The sequence below is a fragment of the Siniperca chuatsi genome, linkage group LG2 (genome assembly GCF_020085105.1).
Source record: "Siniperca chuatsi isolate FFG_IHB_CAS linkage group LG2, ASM2008510v1, whole genome shotgun sequence".
Taxonomy (NCBI): Eukaryota; Metazoa; Chordata; class Actinopteri; order Centrarchiformes; family Sinipercidae; genus Siniperca; species Siniperca chuatsi.
The window spans coordinates 17,922,438-17,940,038 of NC_058043.1; the positions used below are offsets into that span (position 1 = coordinate 17,922,438).

The following is a 17,601-nucleotide window of genomic DNA, read 5'->3' on the forward strand; positions in this document are numbered from 1 at the left end:
TGTGAAGACAAAAAATAAAACAAAATAAAACTATATAAATATATTGTAACACAAACAAGGTTGTATGCATAGAACTGAAGCATGACACAGGAAAAAAAACTTTTTTTTACAAACTAAAAGTCAAAATAACTTATTTTCATAGTGGTCCTTGCCTGCCCCAAATCATAAAAACAAAGACTGCTCAGTGTCAATTTGTCTTCTTGTTTTTTTTGTTTTTGTTTTATTACCAGTAACCCTGTTAGCCACCAAAATCAAACCCCCATAAAACTATTTGGATGCTTTCTTGTACGTTTTCTTCTTCCTTTTCATACTGGCAGACAGCAAACCCACATGCATACACACGCCCATGCACTGACATGTACTGTATAAACTTCCACATGGCTTATATGGGCCTGGCCATAATGAAATCTCTTCCAAAACTTGTAGCAAGAAAAATAAGACACTCTGTCCTATCCAGAGACAATTTAGAAATATGCTCTGTAGGCTACTGTCAGTGATCTTAAGTTGTGGTCTCATTGATTTTTTATTTGAGCATCTATACTTAATGTTGTAGTAGTGCTATCACCGGCTTTCACCATAGACTGTTTATAAAGATGGTCGTCACCAAGAAATGAAGCCATGTTTTTGAAAACAGAGTTGTATCTCAACTGAATACATCAAATTTCAAGGTTTATAATAATAAGAACATCAGACAGCATCAACCTTGTTTCAAACATCTCTCTAAGTACAATTTCCAATTTGACCTTATATATAAATATTACCCAACTTGTCATCTCAACACTTACTAATACTTTATATTAACTTCCTGTTAAACAACTTGAATGACCCTGAACATTATTTCCTTTCCTTGGGACACAACTCATTTGGTCACTAGTTTTCATGGCTTGACTTCAGACGTTTCCCCGATGTTAGTTAGCACTACAGTTAATTATTCTCTTGTCTGTTTATTGGGATGTTGTGACACTTTACTTTCATTCATAGGCTATAATTTTGTTGTCATTGATACAATTGGTCATAAATTTAAAAAAAAGTGGTATAACCTGTCCAAGACTGTGGGAGTGGCAATCATGAATCATCTTTAAGGATGCATGAAAGAATGAAAGGAAAATTCCTCTCATTCTTAGTGAACACTTTGGAGGTGATCATTTCCTTCAATGTACGGCTCCTATCTGGTTATTCCTCAAACACCATTATACCATATTATGTCTTGCACACTGTCACTGATATTTTACTGCAGCTGGCATCCTTATTATGATGCCGTATATAGTGTTTCTTATTTTTTCTTCTTCATCCTTATATTGGCAGACAGGAAACCTATATAATATTTGCAAGTGTCCGTTTGGAGCTGCACAGCAGGTGTCATGGAAAAGAAAGAAAGAAAGAAAACACATTACTGTCTGAAACATATTTCAAGTCTTTGTGTTCATCTGGCTATGTTGTGCCCTAAAATAAAGCTAAAGTACAACTTGTAAACTGCTAAGCTAATGACATACATGTCAGACTGAATTAGACAATGTCAGGAGGGAGGCGTTGAAGACATTTTAAAGCCTTTAATCTTTTCATATATAGTTGACAGTGACCATTTTTGTACCCATTTCCTTGCCCCTTTAGTAATTTTCTGTAAGCTACTGACAAAGCAAAAATGTCTATTAGTGTCAAGTACTACAACAGTTACATGTTTGAGTGTTGTAGAACAGCGGTTTGCAACCTTTTTGGCTTGTGAACCCTTAAAATGAAGCAATTTCTGCTTTTGTTCCATTGTTTTATTTAAATGATTTTTAGAGATCTGAACAGGTAAAATTATCCAGTAATTCACAAGAGCTGTGTAGCAATAAATTATAAAATCAAGTCACCAATAGGCTAACTCATTACTATTATATATAGTGTGCACCAATATGGTACCATTACCTCCACAAGAATGGGCTAAGTCTACTTATTACTGAGCAATCTGACAAAAAAACAATCTTATTGTCTTTATGATGGCTTTACATATGTGGCTTGAATACAACTTCACTTCTGATTAACTTCAGAAATCAGTAAGAGAATCATTCTGCCAGCCAAATTGTGAGCTTAGTGACATGGCAACACAATTGTTTCCTTGAGAACCTGTAACTTGAAGAAAGAAAGAAAGTTAACCTGTGGTTCTCTCAAATATTCAGGAATAACATATCAGGAATTCAAGGGATTTGAAATGAATCTTCAATGTACAAAAACTGCTGCTTATAGATGACTGTCTGTTCTCATCATAGCCTACAGGGAAGTTCTCAATGAGCCAGGGGGAATATATACACAATATGATTTTAAACAGGTGAAAATGACTACCTGACGTAGCTGATGTTGTAGATCTATGTAGGTTAGAGAGCTGAAGAGGTTTTGTTCTGCCGAAATGAAGAGGTTGATGTGTAAAGTAGAATTCAACTAAGAGGAACTCGACGTCGTAGCTTAATTACACGTTTTGTGTTTTTTAATTTCTCCATGGATATGGTTTCTAAATACTAAAAGCGGTCACCATTATTCGACCTGCTTATCAAACAAACCCCACATTAAAGTGAGAAAAGGAGAAAGAATCATTATAATAATATGAAACGCACCTAAAACTACCTCGAAACCATTTGCGCCTTTATTCTGAAGGTGAAGAAACGGAAGTGGCGGTTGCATTGTTGCTAACTTCACACTTCTGTCCCTCTGTCTAAAATCGATAAGTGATTGGCTTTTTTTGATGGTTAAGATTTTGTGGGTCTAGTAACTTGCTAACAGAAGGTAAGCACACAACTATGTCAAGTGGACTGAAATATAAACTGGAGTATTTTCCATAAAGTGTCGTTGATTTACTTAACGGTAACGTTAGTTAGCTTCGTAACGTTAACGTTAGACGTTGTTACAGTGAAGCCTTTGTCTCGGCGCTCGCTGGATGATGTTGAAGGCTAACCGTTAACTGTAGCTAACGTTAGCCGTTATGTGGTCTGTACCTGTCCACAGCGAGTGACAGGTACGTGGACAGCTGCTGCTCTGTGTGCTAGCTTACTTTGATGTGTGCACACTGGACTGCGGTCTGTGCGCAGCTAGGTGACATTAGAGAGCGGTTAACATTTTTGGTCAGTCAAACCTCCAGACACGCAATCATCATTGGTGACCGGTGATAGAAATGTCATTCCAGATGATAATAGTCAGCTAGTGCGGCTGTCACCTTTTATAATCCGACAATAAGGAACATAAAACCAACAAGGAGACCCGAGGGTCTGTTGGTAAACACCCATGAATTGCTTATTTCTGTTGCCATTTGAGAGGAGAATTTAAAGCGCGTGTCCAGTTGTCTCAAGTAAAGCATTTAATTAGGGTTCAAAGGTCATTTGGTGTGACATGAAATTACTCATCATGCACGACGTGGGTATCTCCCATCCCTATGGCCTTTCCTCAACTAAACATCATTTGAGCATTTATAATGGTAGCTATATTCTGTGATTTATAATAAAGTAAATGATTAACCTAACTGTAACTAAAATATTCCTACATTAGAAAAAAATGTTTTCTACCTTCTTGACAAATTGTGTCCTGTTTTTCGGAAGTACCTCCCTTTCCCCCCTGTTTTAAAGAACAACGTGTAAAAGTGAAGCTGTAAAACATAAACGGGGTAATGAAATGTACAATACCGATATAGAAAACTGTAATGATCCCTTTTGTGTCTCTATTTTATTCTGTTTCTCCAAATGTATTTGTAAATACATGATGAGTGTGGTTATGAATTGTGTAGGCTTTGCATTTTGACTGTAATAGCTTCTCTGCTGAAATATTTACATTATCATTAATGCAGAGACAAACATTATCAGCTCCAAGGCATTTTAATGGAAGACATTTTGATATGTCACAGTAGAAAGGCACAGGTGTACATAATAAAATTAATGATGGCTGAATTCTATTTAGCTGCTTCAGTTTCAGGGCCATTTAAGTGCTCACTAGGACACTTGAATAGAATGCAGTCATTGTTAATGTTATTGGTAACACCTGTGCTTTTCCTACCACAACAAATGAAACGTGTGCTGTGAAAACCCCATTAGTCATTAACAGCTGCTCAGTTCTTCAGTATTGGTGATCATAGCTTCCCATTCACACCAGTAGTCTGTTGCATTTTACAGGCGAGGGATGTTTCATGACTGGGAAGAGGCCATTTTTAAACCTTAAGCAACTTTTGACGTTTGGTCTGTTAAATATAGAATTAAAACAATATCAGGATGGCCACAAGTAAATACTGATTTACTGCCCATCTGTACGTAATGTCCCCCAGCTTCTGACTTTTAGCAAACATGGCAACAGCTAAAGTGAGGAAAACACACTGAATGGAGAGGTTCTGCCAGCTCTAGCTATAGTTATAACATTACCTCATGTTTTTACAATGAAATTAGTTTTATTATACAATTAGGAACAATGTTTTGTAAGTAATCATTAAGGAATGGCACTACTTCTTCTGCTCAGAGAAGTGCTATTCTGTGTTATGTGGCATGGGTGGCAACCCTATCAGCAGGTGTAAGTGACTGCTGCCGAGCCCAGACAGTGTCCGTCATTGAGATTATTCTCTCAGTCTCTCTACACTGTTTAGATATGGTTGGAAAGCTGAGTATGAAATGTTGATAGCTCTAATGTAAGGTGTTTTCCATGTAGTGAAACTTGGTGTTTTACTGGCTCTTTACCTCAGGGGTTCGTCATGGCCTTGAAAAGGAGAAGGGCGACATCCCCCTCTAGCAGTGTGAGTGGAGGAGATTTTGACGATAGCCAGACTTCATCGTTAGTGTCTTCAATTGGGAGAAAGAGGAGAAGGACCTCAAACATTCCAACTGTGGATCCTGTAATTTACAATTTTTTACAAATTTCAGTTACTGTTTTTCTTTTAACACACTGTCAGAATTATTCTACCTACACAGATTAAGTAGTTGACATGGGAAAGGATGTGGATATTTTTCAGTGTTTAATCCTTGCCTTGCAGATTGCTGTATGTCATGAACTGTACAACACAATCAGAGATTACAAGGATGACCAGGGCAGGATGTTGTGTGAGCTGTTCATCAGAGCGCCCAAACGAAGGTGAGGAAAGGGATGGGTGGTCATTAGATATGTGCACATAATTACTGAAATTCCTTTAATACTAGTCAAGTGATTTTAAAGGAGCAGTGTGTAGGATTAAGTGGCATCTAGCGGTGAAATCACAGTTTGCAACCATTTAAATACCGCTCGCATCACACTCCCCTTCCAAGCGTTAAGGAGAAACTATGTTGGTCGCGAAACTCGTGAAAAAAACAAACGGCCCTATCTAGAGCCAGCGTTTGGTTTGTCCTTTCTGGACTACTGTAGAAACATTATGGTGCAACATGCCGACCTCCGTGGAAGGGGACCTGCTCCTTCTGTAGATATAAACGGCTCATTCTAAGGTAATGAAAACACAATAATTCTTATTTTCAGGTGATTATACACAAATTAAAACATGCTTATAAATATTATATTCCATTCTGCCAATAGCTCCTCCTAAATGTTACACACTTTAACACAAACATTAGATCCAGAAAATTTGCAAGTTCCCATTTCTCACAGGAATCAACCAGACTATTACCACGTGGTGTCTCAGCCTATTGACATGATGAAAATCCAGCAGAAATTAAAGATGGAGGAGTATGATGATGTTGAACAACTCACCAGTGACTTTCAACTGTTATTCAACAATGCAAAAACATATTACAAGGTAAAAAAAACCCCAAAACTTGTTATAAGGTAAAAAGTGTGTATACGTCTGTGGGCAGAAAATGAAATTATATTTATGCATGGCTTTGGCTATGCACCTACATTTAATATGTATTGCTTGTGTCTGTCTAGTCTGACAGCCCTGAGTACAGGGCAGCCTGTAAACTGTGGGACCTTTACCTGCGAACCAAGAATGAATTTGTTCAGCGAGGGGAATATGATGAGGATGATGAAGATGGGTACGATGCACAAGACAACCCCGGAGGGTCCACTGAGGATGAGGTCATTACTGATAACACAGATTTATAATGACTCTTCATTCACTACATATTGCTAATAGAATAAAAATAATGCATGTTACTATCTGTTGAATCAATTCACAGTATCTTCTTCAGTATGTCTACTATGATGGTGAAACTTTATACCTACAGCATAGATTTACCTAGGGATGAGGTGGTTTGGTATTTATCATTTGAAGAATTTTGAGCATGTTGCTGCATTCATTTGCAAAGTAATGGATAAATAATTTACTTACGGAAAATATGAGCTTTTTCCATTACGCAGACTTACCATACCATAGTGCTCATATTAATATTTCCCCAACTACTGTATGTTAACAACTATGTTGCTGCATAAATACATGATTTTTAATGCTTTAATGAGCTGCATTGCTTATTATTATGTTGTGTTTTATATACCTTATTGATTTTAAGGGTACATTATGCAGCACAGGCACCTCTTGTTACAAGATATTGTTGGTTGTATCAAGGAAATGATTAAAAAGTGAAGTCACACTGAAAGCAAATTTATCTCACGCCATTGACAGATTTACATTTTCAATTGTTTTAAAGAAAACAGTTTCTTATAATATCTAATAGTTATTATTGTAGACTTGTCATAAAGGAGTTTTCAGTGTAGTTTGAGTGTATATACAGTATATGTGTATATCACTGATACAGTATTTCCTTACCTAAACTGTGTGACCACTTGTGTGTGACAGAGTGCTCCTACTTGCTTGAAAGAGGTCCTTGAGCAGCTCCTTGATGCTGTGGTGTCTTACACTGAGCCCACTGGCCGTCTGGTCAGTGAGCTGTTCCAGAAGCTTCCCTCCAAAATGGTATGAGCACCTTCAATGTGACTTAAGACATTATCAGTAAAATACGTGACTGGGCTTTGATGTGTAGTTTGCCTTTTTCATTTAGCAATACCCAGATTATTATGCCATCATTAAGGAACCAATAGATCTAAAAATCATCGCTCAAAAGATTCAGGTACGCTACTACACCTCCTACATTAAATATGCATTCTTATTATTTACAACATTCTGTTGATATGTCCAATAAATGTATTTGCTTTTAGTTGGGCCACTACAGGAGTGTCACTGCCATGGCTAAAGATATAGATTTGCTGGTCAAGAATGCCAAAACTTACAATGAGCCTGGATCACAAGTGTTTAAGGTGAGTGTGTAATTGAGAATATGATACATGCTGGATGTCATTAGCAGTGTTTGACATACATATCTATTCTCTCTCTACTCACGTATTCCAGGACGCAAACACCATCAAAAAGATTTTTGCACAAAAGAAGTCCGAGATGGAACATGGAGAGCCTATCAAGTCCAGTATTCGTATCAGGTAAATAGGAGACAACACTGGGAATAATGTGGGAAAAGTCATGTTAACGTTTGATTTTAACTCCTCTTCTGTCTGTCTCTGTCAGGAATAGAAGGTCTGCCCAGGGAGACCGCCTCTCAGCTATCACCATGGCTCTCCAGTATGAAAGTGATGAGGAAGGCATTCTCTCTGGTACATCTTTACCTCATTATCTTAGGTTCATCAAACAGACGCGTGCCTGTGCTGGGCATTAATAAAGATGCTCTGTACAATGAATTGTTGGAATTGATGGGTGTGTCATTATTTATTTATCTCTTCCTGTATTCCTCAGGTTCAGTCCACTATGATGAGGGGGAATCGGAGGCAGAGAGTATGACCTCTAACATGGACATGAGTAATCCCATCTTCCAGCTGTATGAGGCCGTGCGAGGTGCCAGGAACAGCCAGGGCCAGCTGATCTCTGAGCCTTTCCTGCAGCTGCCCTCCAGGAAGGACTACCCCGACTACTTCCACCAAATCAGTCAACCCATCTGCCTCCATCAGATCAAGTATGACAGAATTAGCATTGATCTAACTCTGTGTTTGCATATGTCTGTGTCCACAATGGCCAGACAAATGTATTACTCAACAACATTGAAATCTCTCTTCATTTTTCCCAAATACGTTTTGACATGTGATATTTTTGTATAGCTTGCATGTGAATATAGATCTGTTTATCAAGTGAATTTCAGGTTACCTTTTTAAAATGTGTAAAAAAGTGTCTCAACAGATGCTGTGAATTTTGTGTCAGATAACACATCTACCAGAAAAATTAAATATGTCTAACTCAAGTACTTTGTTCAATAAATGCATTACAGTTGGTTTTTATTGTAGTAGCAATAATATAGAAATTTGCCTTTTTATACAAACTTTGCAAGCAAGTTTTCCAAGCAGAAATTTATCAGAACAATAAGAACACTGCTTGGATGGAACCCCATTCTGCTTCTGCCTTTTTTCCCGAATTTGTTCATGTTTTCATCATTGATTTGTTTTATTTTGTTTCACAAGCATTCTCTCTTTTTATTTTCTACCCCTACGGCATCACACACACTCACTGTACAGTACAGTATTTCTGTGCCCTCCTTCCCAAATGTGAGAGCCCGTAATTTCCCACAGGAACAAGATGAAGAACAATGAATATGAGAGTGTTCAGCATATTGACTCCGATCTGACGCTGATGTTTGAGAATGCCAAACGCTACAATGTTCCCCACTCGTCTATCTACAAGCGTGCACTCAAACTCCAACACATTCAGCAGGTCAGTCCCAATGTGCACTTGTCGTAGTTGTGCATCTGTGTTGGATTTTTTTCTGTGTTCTTGAAAACCAAAGACACTGATTACCAAAGTTTAAACTTTTTGTCAGCTTTGTGGTATTTTTAAGAGGCATTATAACCATTTGCTATATATTTATGCTACCTGTAATCTGTGTAGATGAAGAGAAAGGAGCTTTTACAGAGAGATGATGACGATGGAGACAGCATGCTCTCCTCTGCCACGTCCGACACCAGCAGCACAAAAAGAAAAAGGTTTGCACTTAGTCACATTTTACTTGCTCAACTCTATGTACGTATGTATGTAGTTTTTTTTTTTTTTTTTTGTGCATGGAGGTAGACTCACAATTGACTTGCATCTTCTTTCCAGTCACAAGAAGAATACAAAGAAAAATCGAATGAAAGTTCTCTTTGCTTCTGTGGCTGAGGCTCGAGAAGCTGGCACTGGTCGGAGACTGTGCGACCTCTTCATGGTCAAGCCCTCGAAGAAGGACTATCCCGACTACTACAAGGTCATCCTGGAACCAATGGACCTCAAGACCGTTGAGCACAACATCCGCTCAGACAAGTACTTGACTGAGGATGCAATGGTGGAGGACATGAAACTAATGTTCCGCAATGCTCGACACTACAACGAAGAAGGCTCCCAGGTAAGATCTGTTTGGTATTTGTATCTACCTTTCATTAATGCTTTTTAAGCATTCTAATTTCTTGCGCTTAGCGTTTCAGAGACCTTCCAGAGTCTGAAAAGCACATTTGTTTTCTGTTGTAAAGAAGAGTCCTTTCATGAATCATTCTTTTAGTGGATAGATAGATTAAGATGGAATCTGATGAATTTCTTTATTGTGTTCAAGGTCTACAATGATGCTGACATCCTAGAGAAGATTATGAAAGACAGACGCAGGGATCTTGGGCCAGTGACAGATGAAGATGACATGATGTCCCCAAAGTTGAAAATAAGTATGTGACTCTGTGACTGAGCCAGATTTAATTCACTTGACTGAATCAAATCCAAGCAATATGTGTGAGTTTGTTACCTATTAAGCAGTGGGAAGATTGGTTATCATTAACACACATAATTTAATAACACACTTAATTTGATTGCAGGAAAGAACAGCATTACTCTGAAGAAGTCCAAGTACTTAACACCCTTACAGCAGAAGCTGAATGAGCTCTATGAGGCCGTCAAGAATTACACAGATAAGCGGGGCCGTCGCCTCAGCACAATCTTCCTGCGGCTGCCGTCTCGTGCCGAGCTGCCTGATTACTACATTGCCATCAAGAAACCTGTGGACATGGAGAAGATCAAGAGCCACATGCTGGCTAATAAGTACCAGGATGTGGATGCACTGGTGGAGGACTTGGTGCTCATGTTCAACAATGCCTGTACTTACAACGAGCCAGAGTCTCTGATTTACCGTGACGCTCTCGTGCTGCACAGGGTGCTGTTAGAGACGAGGCGCGATTTGGAGGGAGGAGATGACGCCCATGTCCCCGATGTGCCCCGCCTCATCCAGGAACTTATCCGCAGCCTCTTTGTCTCCGTGCTCGGTCACCAAGATGACGAGGGCCGTTGCTACAGTGATTCACTAGCTGAGATTCCCGCCCTAGATCCTGCAAATCCTGAGAAGCCACGACTCAATTTTGAGATTATCAGGACTAATGTAGATCGAGGACGTTATAAGAGGCTGGATGTGTTCCAGGACCACATGTTTGAAGTGCTGGAAAAGGCCAGACGATTGAATAGGTGAGGTACTATTGACCATCCTGTACAAAATCAAATAATTTGTCTAATCGTCTTTTTATGCATTGATGTTATAGGATTATTGAATTAAAAGAGAGCCAAAGTTTTGTTACACCATTCATTACAGGACAGATTCCGAGATCTTTGAAGATGCTGTGGAGCTGCAGCAGTTCTTCATCCGGATCAGAGATGAGCTGTGTAAGAACGGAGAGATCTTGATGTCTCCTGCTCTCAGCTATACCTCCAAACATTTGCATAGTGATGTGGAAAAGGAGAAGAAAGAGAAGCTTCCTAAGGAGTTTGAGGAGGACAAAATCAAGAGGGAAGAGGAAAAACGGGGTATTCTGTTAAATATATATTAAAGCTCACAGTGCATAGAAGCTCTTCATGCATTGTCTCATGCATATATTTTGGTATTGTTTTACTGAGTCAGTTATGAATTCCCAGAAGCTGAGAAGAGAGAGGACACTGTTGGAGGATCATGGCAGTCTAGCCTGCAACGCACATACAGTCAGGACTGCAGCTTCAAAGACAGTATGTACCACGTAGGAGACTATGTATACGTGGAGCCTGCAGAGCCAAACCTCCAGCCTCATATCATCTACATTGAGCGCCTTTGGCAAGATGACACCGGTCAGTCTCATTACTGCACTAATCAGACAATAATTAGTATTTTTTTTGTAAGAAAGGCATATTGATATTTTCTGCTAGATGTTTTTGTTACGTACAGTATCTTCAGTTAGTGTTCCAGTTCAATTAGACATACTTTTTTATTGAGACCAGTTCTAATTCATTCAGTTTTTTCCACCTCTAATAAATGCAGGTGAGAAGTGGCTCTACGGCTGCTGGTTCTACAGGCCAAATGAAACATTTCATCTTGCCACAAGGAAGTTTTTGGAGAAGGAAGTTTTTAAGAGCGACTATTACAACAAAGCTCCTGTCAGCAAGATTCTGGGCAAATGTGTAGTCATGTTTGTGAAGGTAAATGCTGTCTCTTTCCTATATGTTTGCTAGGTATAGGTTTTGTTTTTGAGCATTGGCTGTTTGAATGTGTATTGAGTGTTGACCAAGTATTTGTGGTGTGTGGGATTCAAGGAGTACTTCAAACTTCACCCAGAAGGCTTCAGAGCTGAGGATGTCTATGTCTGTGAGTCACGCTACTCTGCCAAGTCCAAGTCCTTCAAGAAGATCAAGATGTGGGCCATGCCCTTGAGCTCTGTTCGGTTTGTTCCCAGAGAGGTCCCCCTACCTGTCGTCCGTGTGGCATCCATGTTTGCCCCCAAACAAGAGGAGAAACCACCAGAAATGGCTGATGAAAGCAAAATGACAGATGGTATTGTAGACAAGGTAAATGCTAGTTGTTTTTTTCAATAAACAATGACACGAGTACATGTAAAATAATGCAGACTACTGTCAGGAAAACAATTTGTCTCTGCAGGAGAGGGAGGATGTTCCAATGGATATGACCAATGGGGAGCCAGGGTGTCAGTACTACGAGCAGCTCTGTTACAACAACCTGTGGTTGAAAGTGGGAGACTGTGTTTACATTGGTTCACATAGACTAGTGCGCCACCGAGTGGGCAGGTAGAGTAAACACAATAATATGCTTTACAGTTCATGCTTACAGTATACTGTATTTGTATGGTTGTGTATGCTCTGTGGTGGATGAAAGCATTTAGTTTAAACTTGACAAATGTTGATATTTAGTTTATTTTATTTAAGCATTTTCTTAATTAAAGGCTTACGTGCAAATTAATGCCATTGGCCTCAGTCCTTTCTTTTCAACTGACCATGGGACACATGTCACCTCTTTTCTGTCAATCATGGACATAGGAGCTCTATATTGTGGTATGGTTGAAAAATATGAAACACAGGGAGCTTGGCAAATATACAAAGGTCCTCTTATTTCCAATGTAACTAATGCAGCTTGTTTTTTTTTTTAATATATTGAACAGGATTGAGAAAATGTGGATGCGAGATGGAGCAGGCTACTTCTTTGGTCCAATCTTCATCCATCCAGAGGAAACAGAGCATGAGCCCACAAAGATGTTTTACAAGAAGGAAGTGTTCCTTAGCAACCTGGAGGAGACTTGTCCTATGACCTGCATCATAGGTACCCTCCTCACTGTACATTGGGTTGAACTGAATATCAATACTTTGTTTTGACAAATGCTGCAGTGTATAAAGTTTCATGTATGTAATTGATAAATGATGTAGTTGTCTTGTTTGACAGGGAAGTGTGTGGTGTCGTCCTTCAAAGACTATCTGTCATGTCGGCCAACTGAAGTACCTGAAGAGAATGTTCTGCTCTGTGAGAGCCGCTACATTGAGAGTGAGAAGCAGATGAAGAAGTTCAAGGGTCTTAAGCGCTTTTCACTTTCTGGGAAGGTGGTGGAGGATGAAATCTACTATTTTAGGTACATAACTGTTAATGTTACTGTTGGCAGCGGGAAAGGAAAGATGCAAATCTTTGTTAAAGAACTACAAAGTAAACATGCACTGATCTAAATACAGAAACTTTTATCCTCACATGTAGGATAAATTGCCCAGCATATTTTTCTGATTGTCTTATGCAGGAAGCTCATAGTGCCCCAGAAGGAGCCATCCCCTCTGCTGGACAGGAAAATTGAGGAACTGGAGGCCAAGTTTGCTGATTTGACAGATGAGGAGCTAGAGGATCTTGGGGATGATGATGGCGACCTAGGGGACCAGTCTCTTCCTCGGTTGCAGTCTTCCATGTCTAGTGACATGGATATCATGCCTTACACTCCTCCGCAGGTCAGGGTGGAAGTATTTAATTAAAAATGTAAATTTCCTCTGCAAACTAACAAGTGATAATGTGGCTTGGTTCGTGGTTGTGGTTTGGTTGCAGTCCACACCAAAGTCCATAAAGGGCCTTTCAAAGAAGGAGGGCTCAAAACGGAAGATCAACATGAGTGGCTACATCCTGTTCAGCAGTGAGATGCGAGCGGTCATCAAAGCCCAGCACCCAGACTTCTCCTTTGGGGAGCTGAGCCGCCTCGTTGGCACAGAGTGGAGGAACCTGGTGAGCTCCAAGAAAGCAGAATATGAAGGTGAGCGGAACTTTTTTAAAACTGTAGTCTTCATCCAGATGTTTGTGTTTCAAGAATTGTTAACCATATAAAGTTAACACCCCATGCTTGTCTTTATTGCGTTGGCAGAGCGAGCAGCTAAAGTGGCCGAGCAGCAGGAGCGTGAGAGGGCGCAGCATCAGACGTCCCCTAGAGCAGGTACCCCAGTAGGGGCACTGTTGGGGGTGGTGCCTCCCCCAACCCCCATGGGGATGCTAAATCCCAACATGACGCCTGTGTCAGGTAACCCCTCATAGATGCAGATGGATCCCCAGTGTAAACTAGAAGGCTGGAATAAGAAGCTGAACTGCTAGATATATTCACATTAGTTTCCTAATCACACCCATGTCAGCATGTTTGTGATGTTGCAGTGTTGTGATTTAATTTTTAGTTGCTTCTAACATCATTTGATAAGCCCAAACCTTGATTGTTGTACTCTTTATTCTTCAACCTTCACATCATGGTAGACTCCACATATCTCTATGTGAATGCAGAACATGAAGTGGAAAGGTTGCTGTACACCATTTGAAGATTGGGACTGAAAAATGAATTAGTGCTTGACAGTCGTGCATGTGCAAGTTGTTTTCATTGTGCATTTTTCATTTGCGTGGCCTTTATACCCACCCATATCCATCATAATGATGTGTTGATTAAATTAAAGCATATATATTAACATATGTCTGCATGCTTGGTAGTGAATTAGTTGATGCATGTTTGACTGATGCATGTTGCTGTCTTGTGTTACTACTGTTCCTTCCTAACAAGGTATGATGGGTGCATATAGGTCAGCTATGATGCCCCCGCAGGGCCACGTTGGAGGCATGGTTAGTATGACTGGCATACCACCACATCACATGGGGGTGCCTGTCTTTCCCCAACATCTCCTGCCCGTTATGCCTGGGTTTCCTGGAATGCCATACTTTGGTAAGAGTGCTGTCATAGCCACCCCACCTGCCACGCAGTTGCTTCCTGTCTACCAATCTGACTCGCTGGAGGGGCTACCTGTACCAATAGGCTGAGGTCCTTGAGTTGATGACTAGTCAGTTGAGAGCATATAGCCTCAGCTGGGGCTTGGTTATTTGTACAGTTCATTATCAGTAGGCTTGTTGGTAATGTGTCATTGAGAGAAACCTGATATTTGAATTAATAAATTCAAAATTGGCATTCCTAAGTTTATAATGCAGATTAATGACACAGGTTAATTTCAGTATTGGACTTTGAATGTAGTATTTGTAATATAAACCAATATCAAGTGGGCCACTGCACATTTTGACAGTGTCTTGATGTTGAATTACCCCACAGGTGTCCATGCTGTGGGAGGTGGACCTGGAGGAGGAAACATTCATGGATCCCAGGTAATCTATAAGGCTCTGGTAGAAAGTAATCACTGCAAACCATATGTAAGATCAGAGTTTAGATACATGTCAGTGCCTTGATGCAGATCTATGTGTTCACAGAAGGATATGAGACTCCTCGATAACATCAACAAATGTATTAGGTTAAGTTCACATCAAGCTATTCTAAAACATTTTCAGTGTTTTTTCGGTCTTTTTCTAGTTTTATCCAATCTGGAATAGTTGGCTTGGATGCAGGGGTGGGGCAGGCCTACTGACTGTTTGTGGACCCTCTTCCCCAGTGACTGAATAATATAATCAGTAATATTGTTCATTAACAGTATAGAAATTGTCAAAAGTATGCCTACTGAATCATAAAAAATTGGAACACTTGTTCACAGTTTATTATTTTAAGCCCTGTATGATATTACTATAATATTCCTATCATATTTCTGTCTGAACTTAGAACTATGTGGTATAGTTAAAGGGAAAATTCTGCATTTTTTATGTGGATTTAAGTAACTTACAATGAGCTTAAAATACTGTACTACTTCAAGTACCACATTTGACCTATTCTACATAGAATTTAAAAATATTCATGGAGTAACTCGTGATTTTGCTCTGTTGTATTTACACCTGGTATCGTGGTGTACCCAATATTATCTTAGTATTAATTTATCATATCATATAATAGTAAAATATGTTCTTTTGTAGCTACTTTTTTCATATATCTTCATAATAATTTATGATGGTGTGTCCTGTCCAGAGTCTCTCCAGATAACAGGGAAGAGATTCTCAGTCTGCCGCAATCTGCAGCAGCCAAAGCTGAACAGAGTAGGCAGAATATTTATAAAACACCCACATTACCATCCTCACTGTTTGATTTCAGTATGAATAAAATCAGCAGTATTACCGACTCATCCCTAATGCTAAGATTAGCAGAACAGTTTGCAGCCACAAATCCACCACACTAAACTAGTTTCTCTGTTAGTGTCACTAATGTCAAACAGACAAACGCACACACACTGTTTTTTTTTACCTACCTACAGTAGCTCTGTGTTTCTCAAAGATGCCTGGTTCAACTCCAAGATAATGAATTATTCAGTTAACTCCAAACAACAAACTAAATACAAGTTAAAGTCCAGTTGTAGATGTCCATTCTTCTGTTTCATACTGGCAAACCTGCCAGTGACTGAAAAAATTAGAGGAACACACGACAAGGTTCGCAAAAAAAGCTGCTCTGCCTTAATGCATCTGTACACCATTTTTTTTCCCCCCATTTTGCAGTAGCCTTTTGTAGACTGTAGCCCTGAAAAAAAAATCCGCCCGTCGTTAATTCAAAATGGGACACAGATCAATGTCAAAAGTATTTTGCAACTTGTGTAACTGACTCATTTATGTCAAACTAAATTTATTATAAAATTTAGCATTTTTGAAAAATTATTATTTATGTTTTTAAAAAAAAAAGAAAAAAGGAAGAAAGCAAAATTGGGCTCCTTTATTGGGCCCCTTGGTGAGTGTGGGCTCCCCCATAAAACCCACTATTGCTTGGATGGCAAACCTTGTGCTTCAAGCCATAATCAACAGACCATGCACAACCACTATGTGACACACCAGTTGCAGATTGGGGATTTAATTAGATCAAGATATTGATGAAGATGATATGGTGTGTGAATTCCAATCTGAACCAGAGAAATAATAGTTCTTTTTTCATCAGATGGGTTTGATGGGCCCAGGTCTGCAGGCTCCACCACCGTACCCAGGACAAGGCCAGATGGGACAACCTGCTCTCCAGCAGCCCTCCACCCCGGTGTTTGTGTCCCCACCAGCTAAGTCTCAGCGGCTGCTCCACTCTGAGGCGTACCTGAGATACATCGAGGGCCTTACTCCAGAGTCCTCTTCCATTAGCAAGTGGGACCAAGCTCTTTCAGGTTAATCTTGTTTTTTGATTGCAAGTGATTAAGTCTACATAAAATTACGATCACAATGGCTAACATAGCTTGGGAGATAATGTATTTCTGGGTCCTGGGACTTTTATCAGTGACCCCTGATTTGAGCATAAATCAATACAGTAGACTTTCACATTTTTTTTGTAATATGTTTGCAGTGATCCTCTTAGGGTGCAAGACACATGCACTGAAATATTTTTGTACACTAATTAAAACCTTTTAAAAGATTATCAACATCATATTCAGTAATCCTAATGGGTTATTAACAAATTAATGTAAAATGGTGAAAATCCCCAGATATGTAATTTAATGTTATATTTGTGCGCTTTCAGTTCAAAAACAAGATGTGCGCCTGACAAAAGAGCAAGAGAGTAGACTACCATCCCACTGGCTGAAGAGTAAGGGGGCCCACAAGACAATGGCAGATGCACTTTGGCGACTCCGTGACCTGATGCTGCGAGACACCCTAAACATCCGTCAGACGCACAACCCGTAGCATGCTGGTGTTCTGAGCCTCTGTTCCCTCTGTACCTGTGAGACAGGAAGACGATTAAGCTCACTAAAAGTGTTCCCTTTGTGTTGTCATTTAAAAAATGTGTTTGTAGTCATAAAAGCTGCTTTCTGTGTTGAAGCTGTTTTTTGTTTTACATTTCTGATATACTGTTCTAAGTGCATTATTGTGAATGGCTGTCATTATGTGATAATTGCCTTCATGCTTTCACAATTAAAATGTGAAGAGTTCAATTTGGCTGTATTATTTATTTACTTAAGCTCTACTGTATGATGAACTGTAATACAATAGCTGTCACTTGCAAAGATCACTTCTAAGT

At 39.5% G+C, this 17,601-nt stretch overlaps 1 protein-coding gene across 3 annotated transcripts; it reads left to right on the top strand.

The window, feature by feature from the left end:
- The first annotated feature begins 4,690 nt into the window (after nucleotides 1–4,690).
- Nucleotides 4,691–17,515, top strand: LOC122888635 (protein polybromo-1-like). 3 transcript variants are annotated; one of them, XM_044223308.1, is made up of 29 exons: nucleotides 4,691–4,840; nucleotides 4,979–5,076; nucleotides 5,581–5,728; nucleotides 5,860–6,009; nucleotides 6,728–6,844; nucleotides 6,930–6,998; nucleotides 7,087–7,185; nucleotides 7,277–7,362; nucleotides 7,448–7,533; nucleotides 7,673–7,889; nucleotides 8,497–8,638; nucleotides 8,813–8,907; nucleotides 9,023–9,302; nucleotides 9,507–9,612; nucleotides 9,760–10,399; nucleotides 10,524–10,735; nucleotides 10,844–11,029; nucleotides 11,220–11,377; nucleotides 11,492–11,743; nucleotides 11,835–11,980; nucleotides 12,352–12,509; nucleotides 12,630–12,813; nucleotides 12,973–13,174; nucleotides 13,269–13,470; nucleotides 13,579–13,731; nucleotides 14,254–14,412; nucleotides 14,791–14,843; nucleotides 16,540–16,753; nucleotides 17,104–17,515. In XM_044223308.1, the coding sequence occupies exons 1-29, from the start codon at nucleotides 4,700–4,702 to the stop codon at nucleotides 17,265–17,267; spliced, it is 4,917 nt and encodes a 1,638-aa protein (XP_044079243.1). In that variant the 5' UTR covers nucleotides 4,691–4,699; the 3' UTR covers nucleotides 17,268–17,515. The 3 variants fall into 3 exon arrangements, with proteins under 3 accessions (XP_044079243.1, XP_044079252.1, XP_044079261.1); XM_044223317.1 differs by lacking the exon at nucleotides 14,254–14,412 and having other exon boundaries at nucleotides 13,579–13,647; XM_044223326.1 differs by lacking the exons at nucleotides 8,813–8,907; nucleotides 9,023–9,302; nucleotides 9,507–9,612; ... (13 more) ...; nucleotides 16,540–16,753; nucleotides 17,104–17,515 and having other exon boundaries at nucleotides 8,443–8,573.
- Nucleotides 17,516–17,601: the final 86 nt, after the last annotated feature.

What these genes read in the sequence shown, in the direction of transcription:
- LOC122888635 (XM_044223308.1), top strand. Translation starts at nt 4,700, where the DNA reads ATGGCCTTGAAAAGGAGAAGGGCGACATCCCCCTCTAGCAGTGTGAGT. An exon ending in GATGAAATCTACTATTTTAG is followed by an intron (nt 12,814 to 12,972) that starts GTACATAACTGT and finishes TGTCTTATGCAG; the next exon opens with GAAGCTCATAGTGCCCCAGA. An exon ending in GAAACATTCATGGATCCCAG is followed by an intron (nt 14,844 to 16,539) that starts GTAATCTATAAG and finishes TTTTTTCATCAG; the next exon opens with ATGGGTTTGATGGGCCCAGG.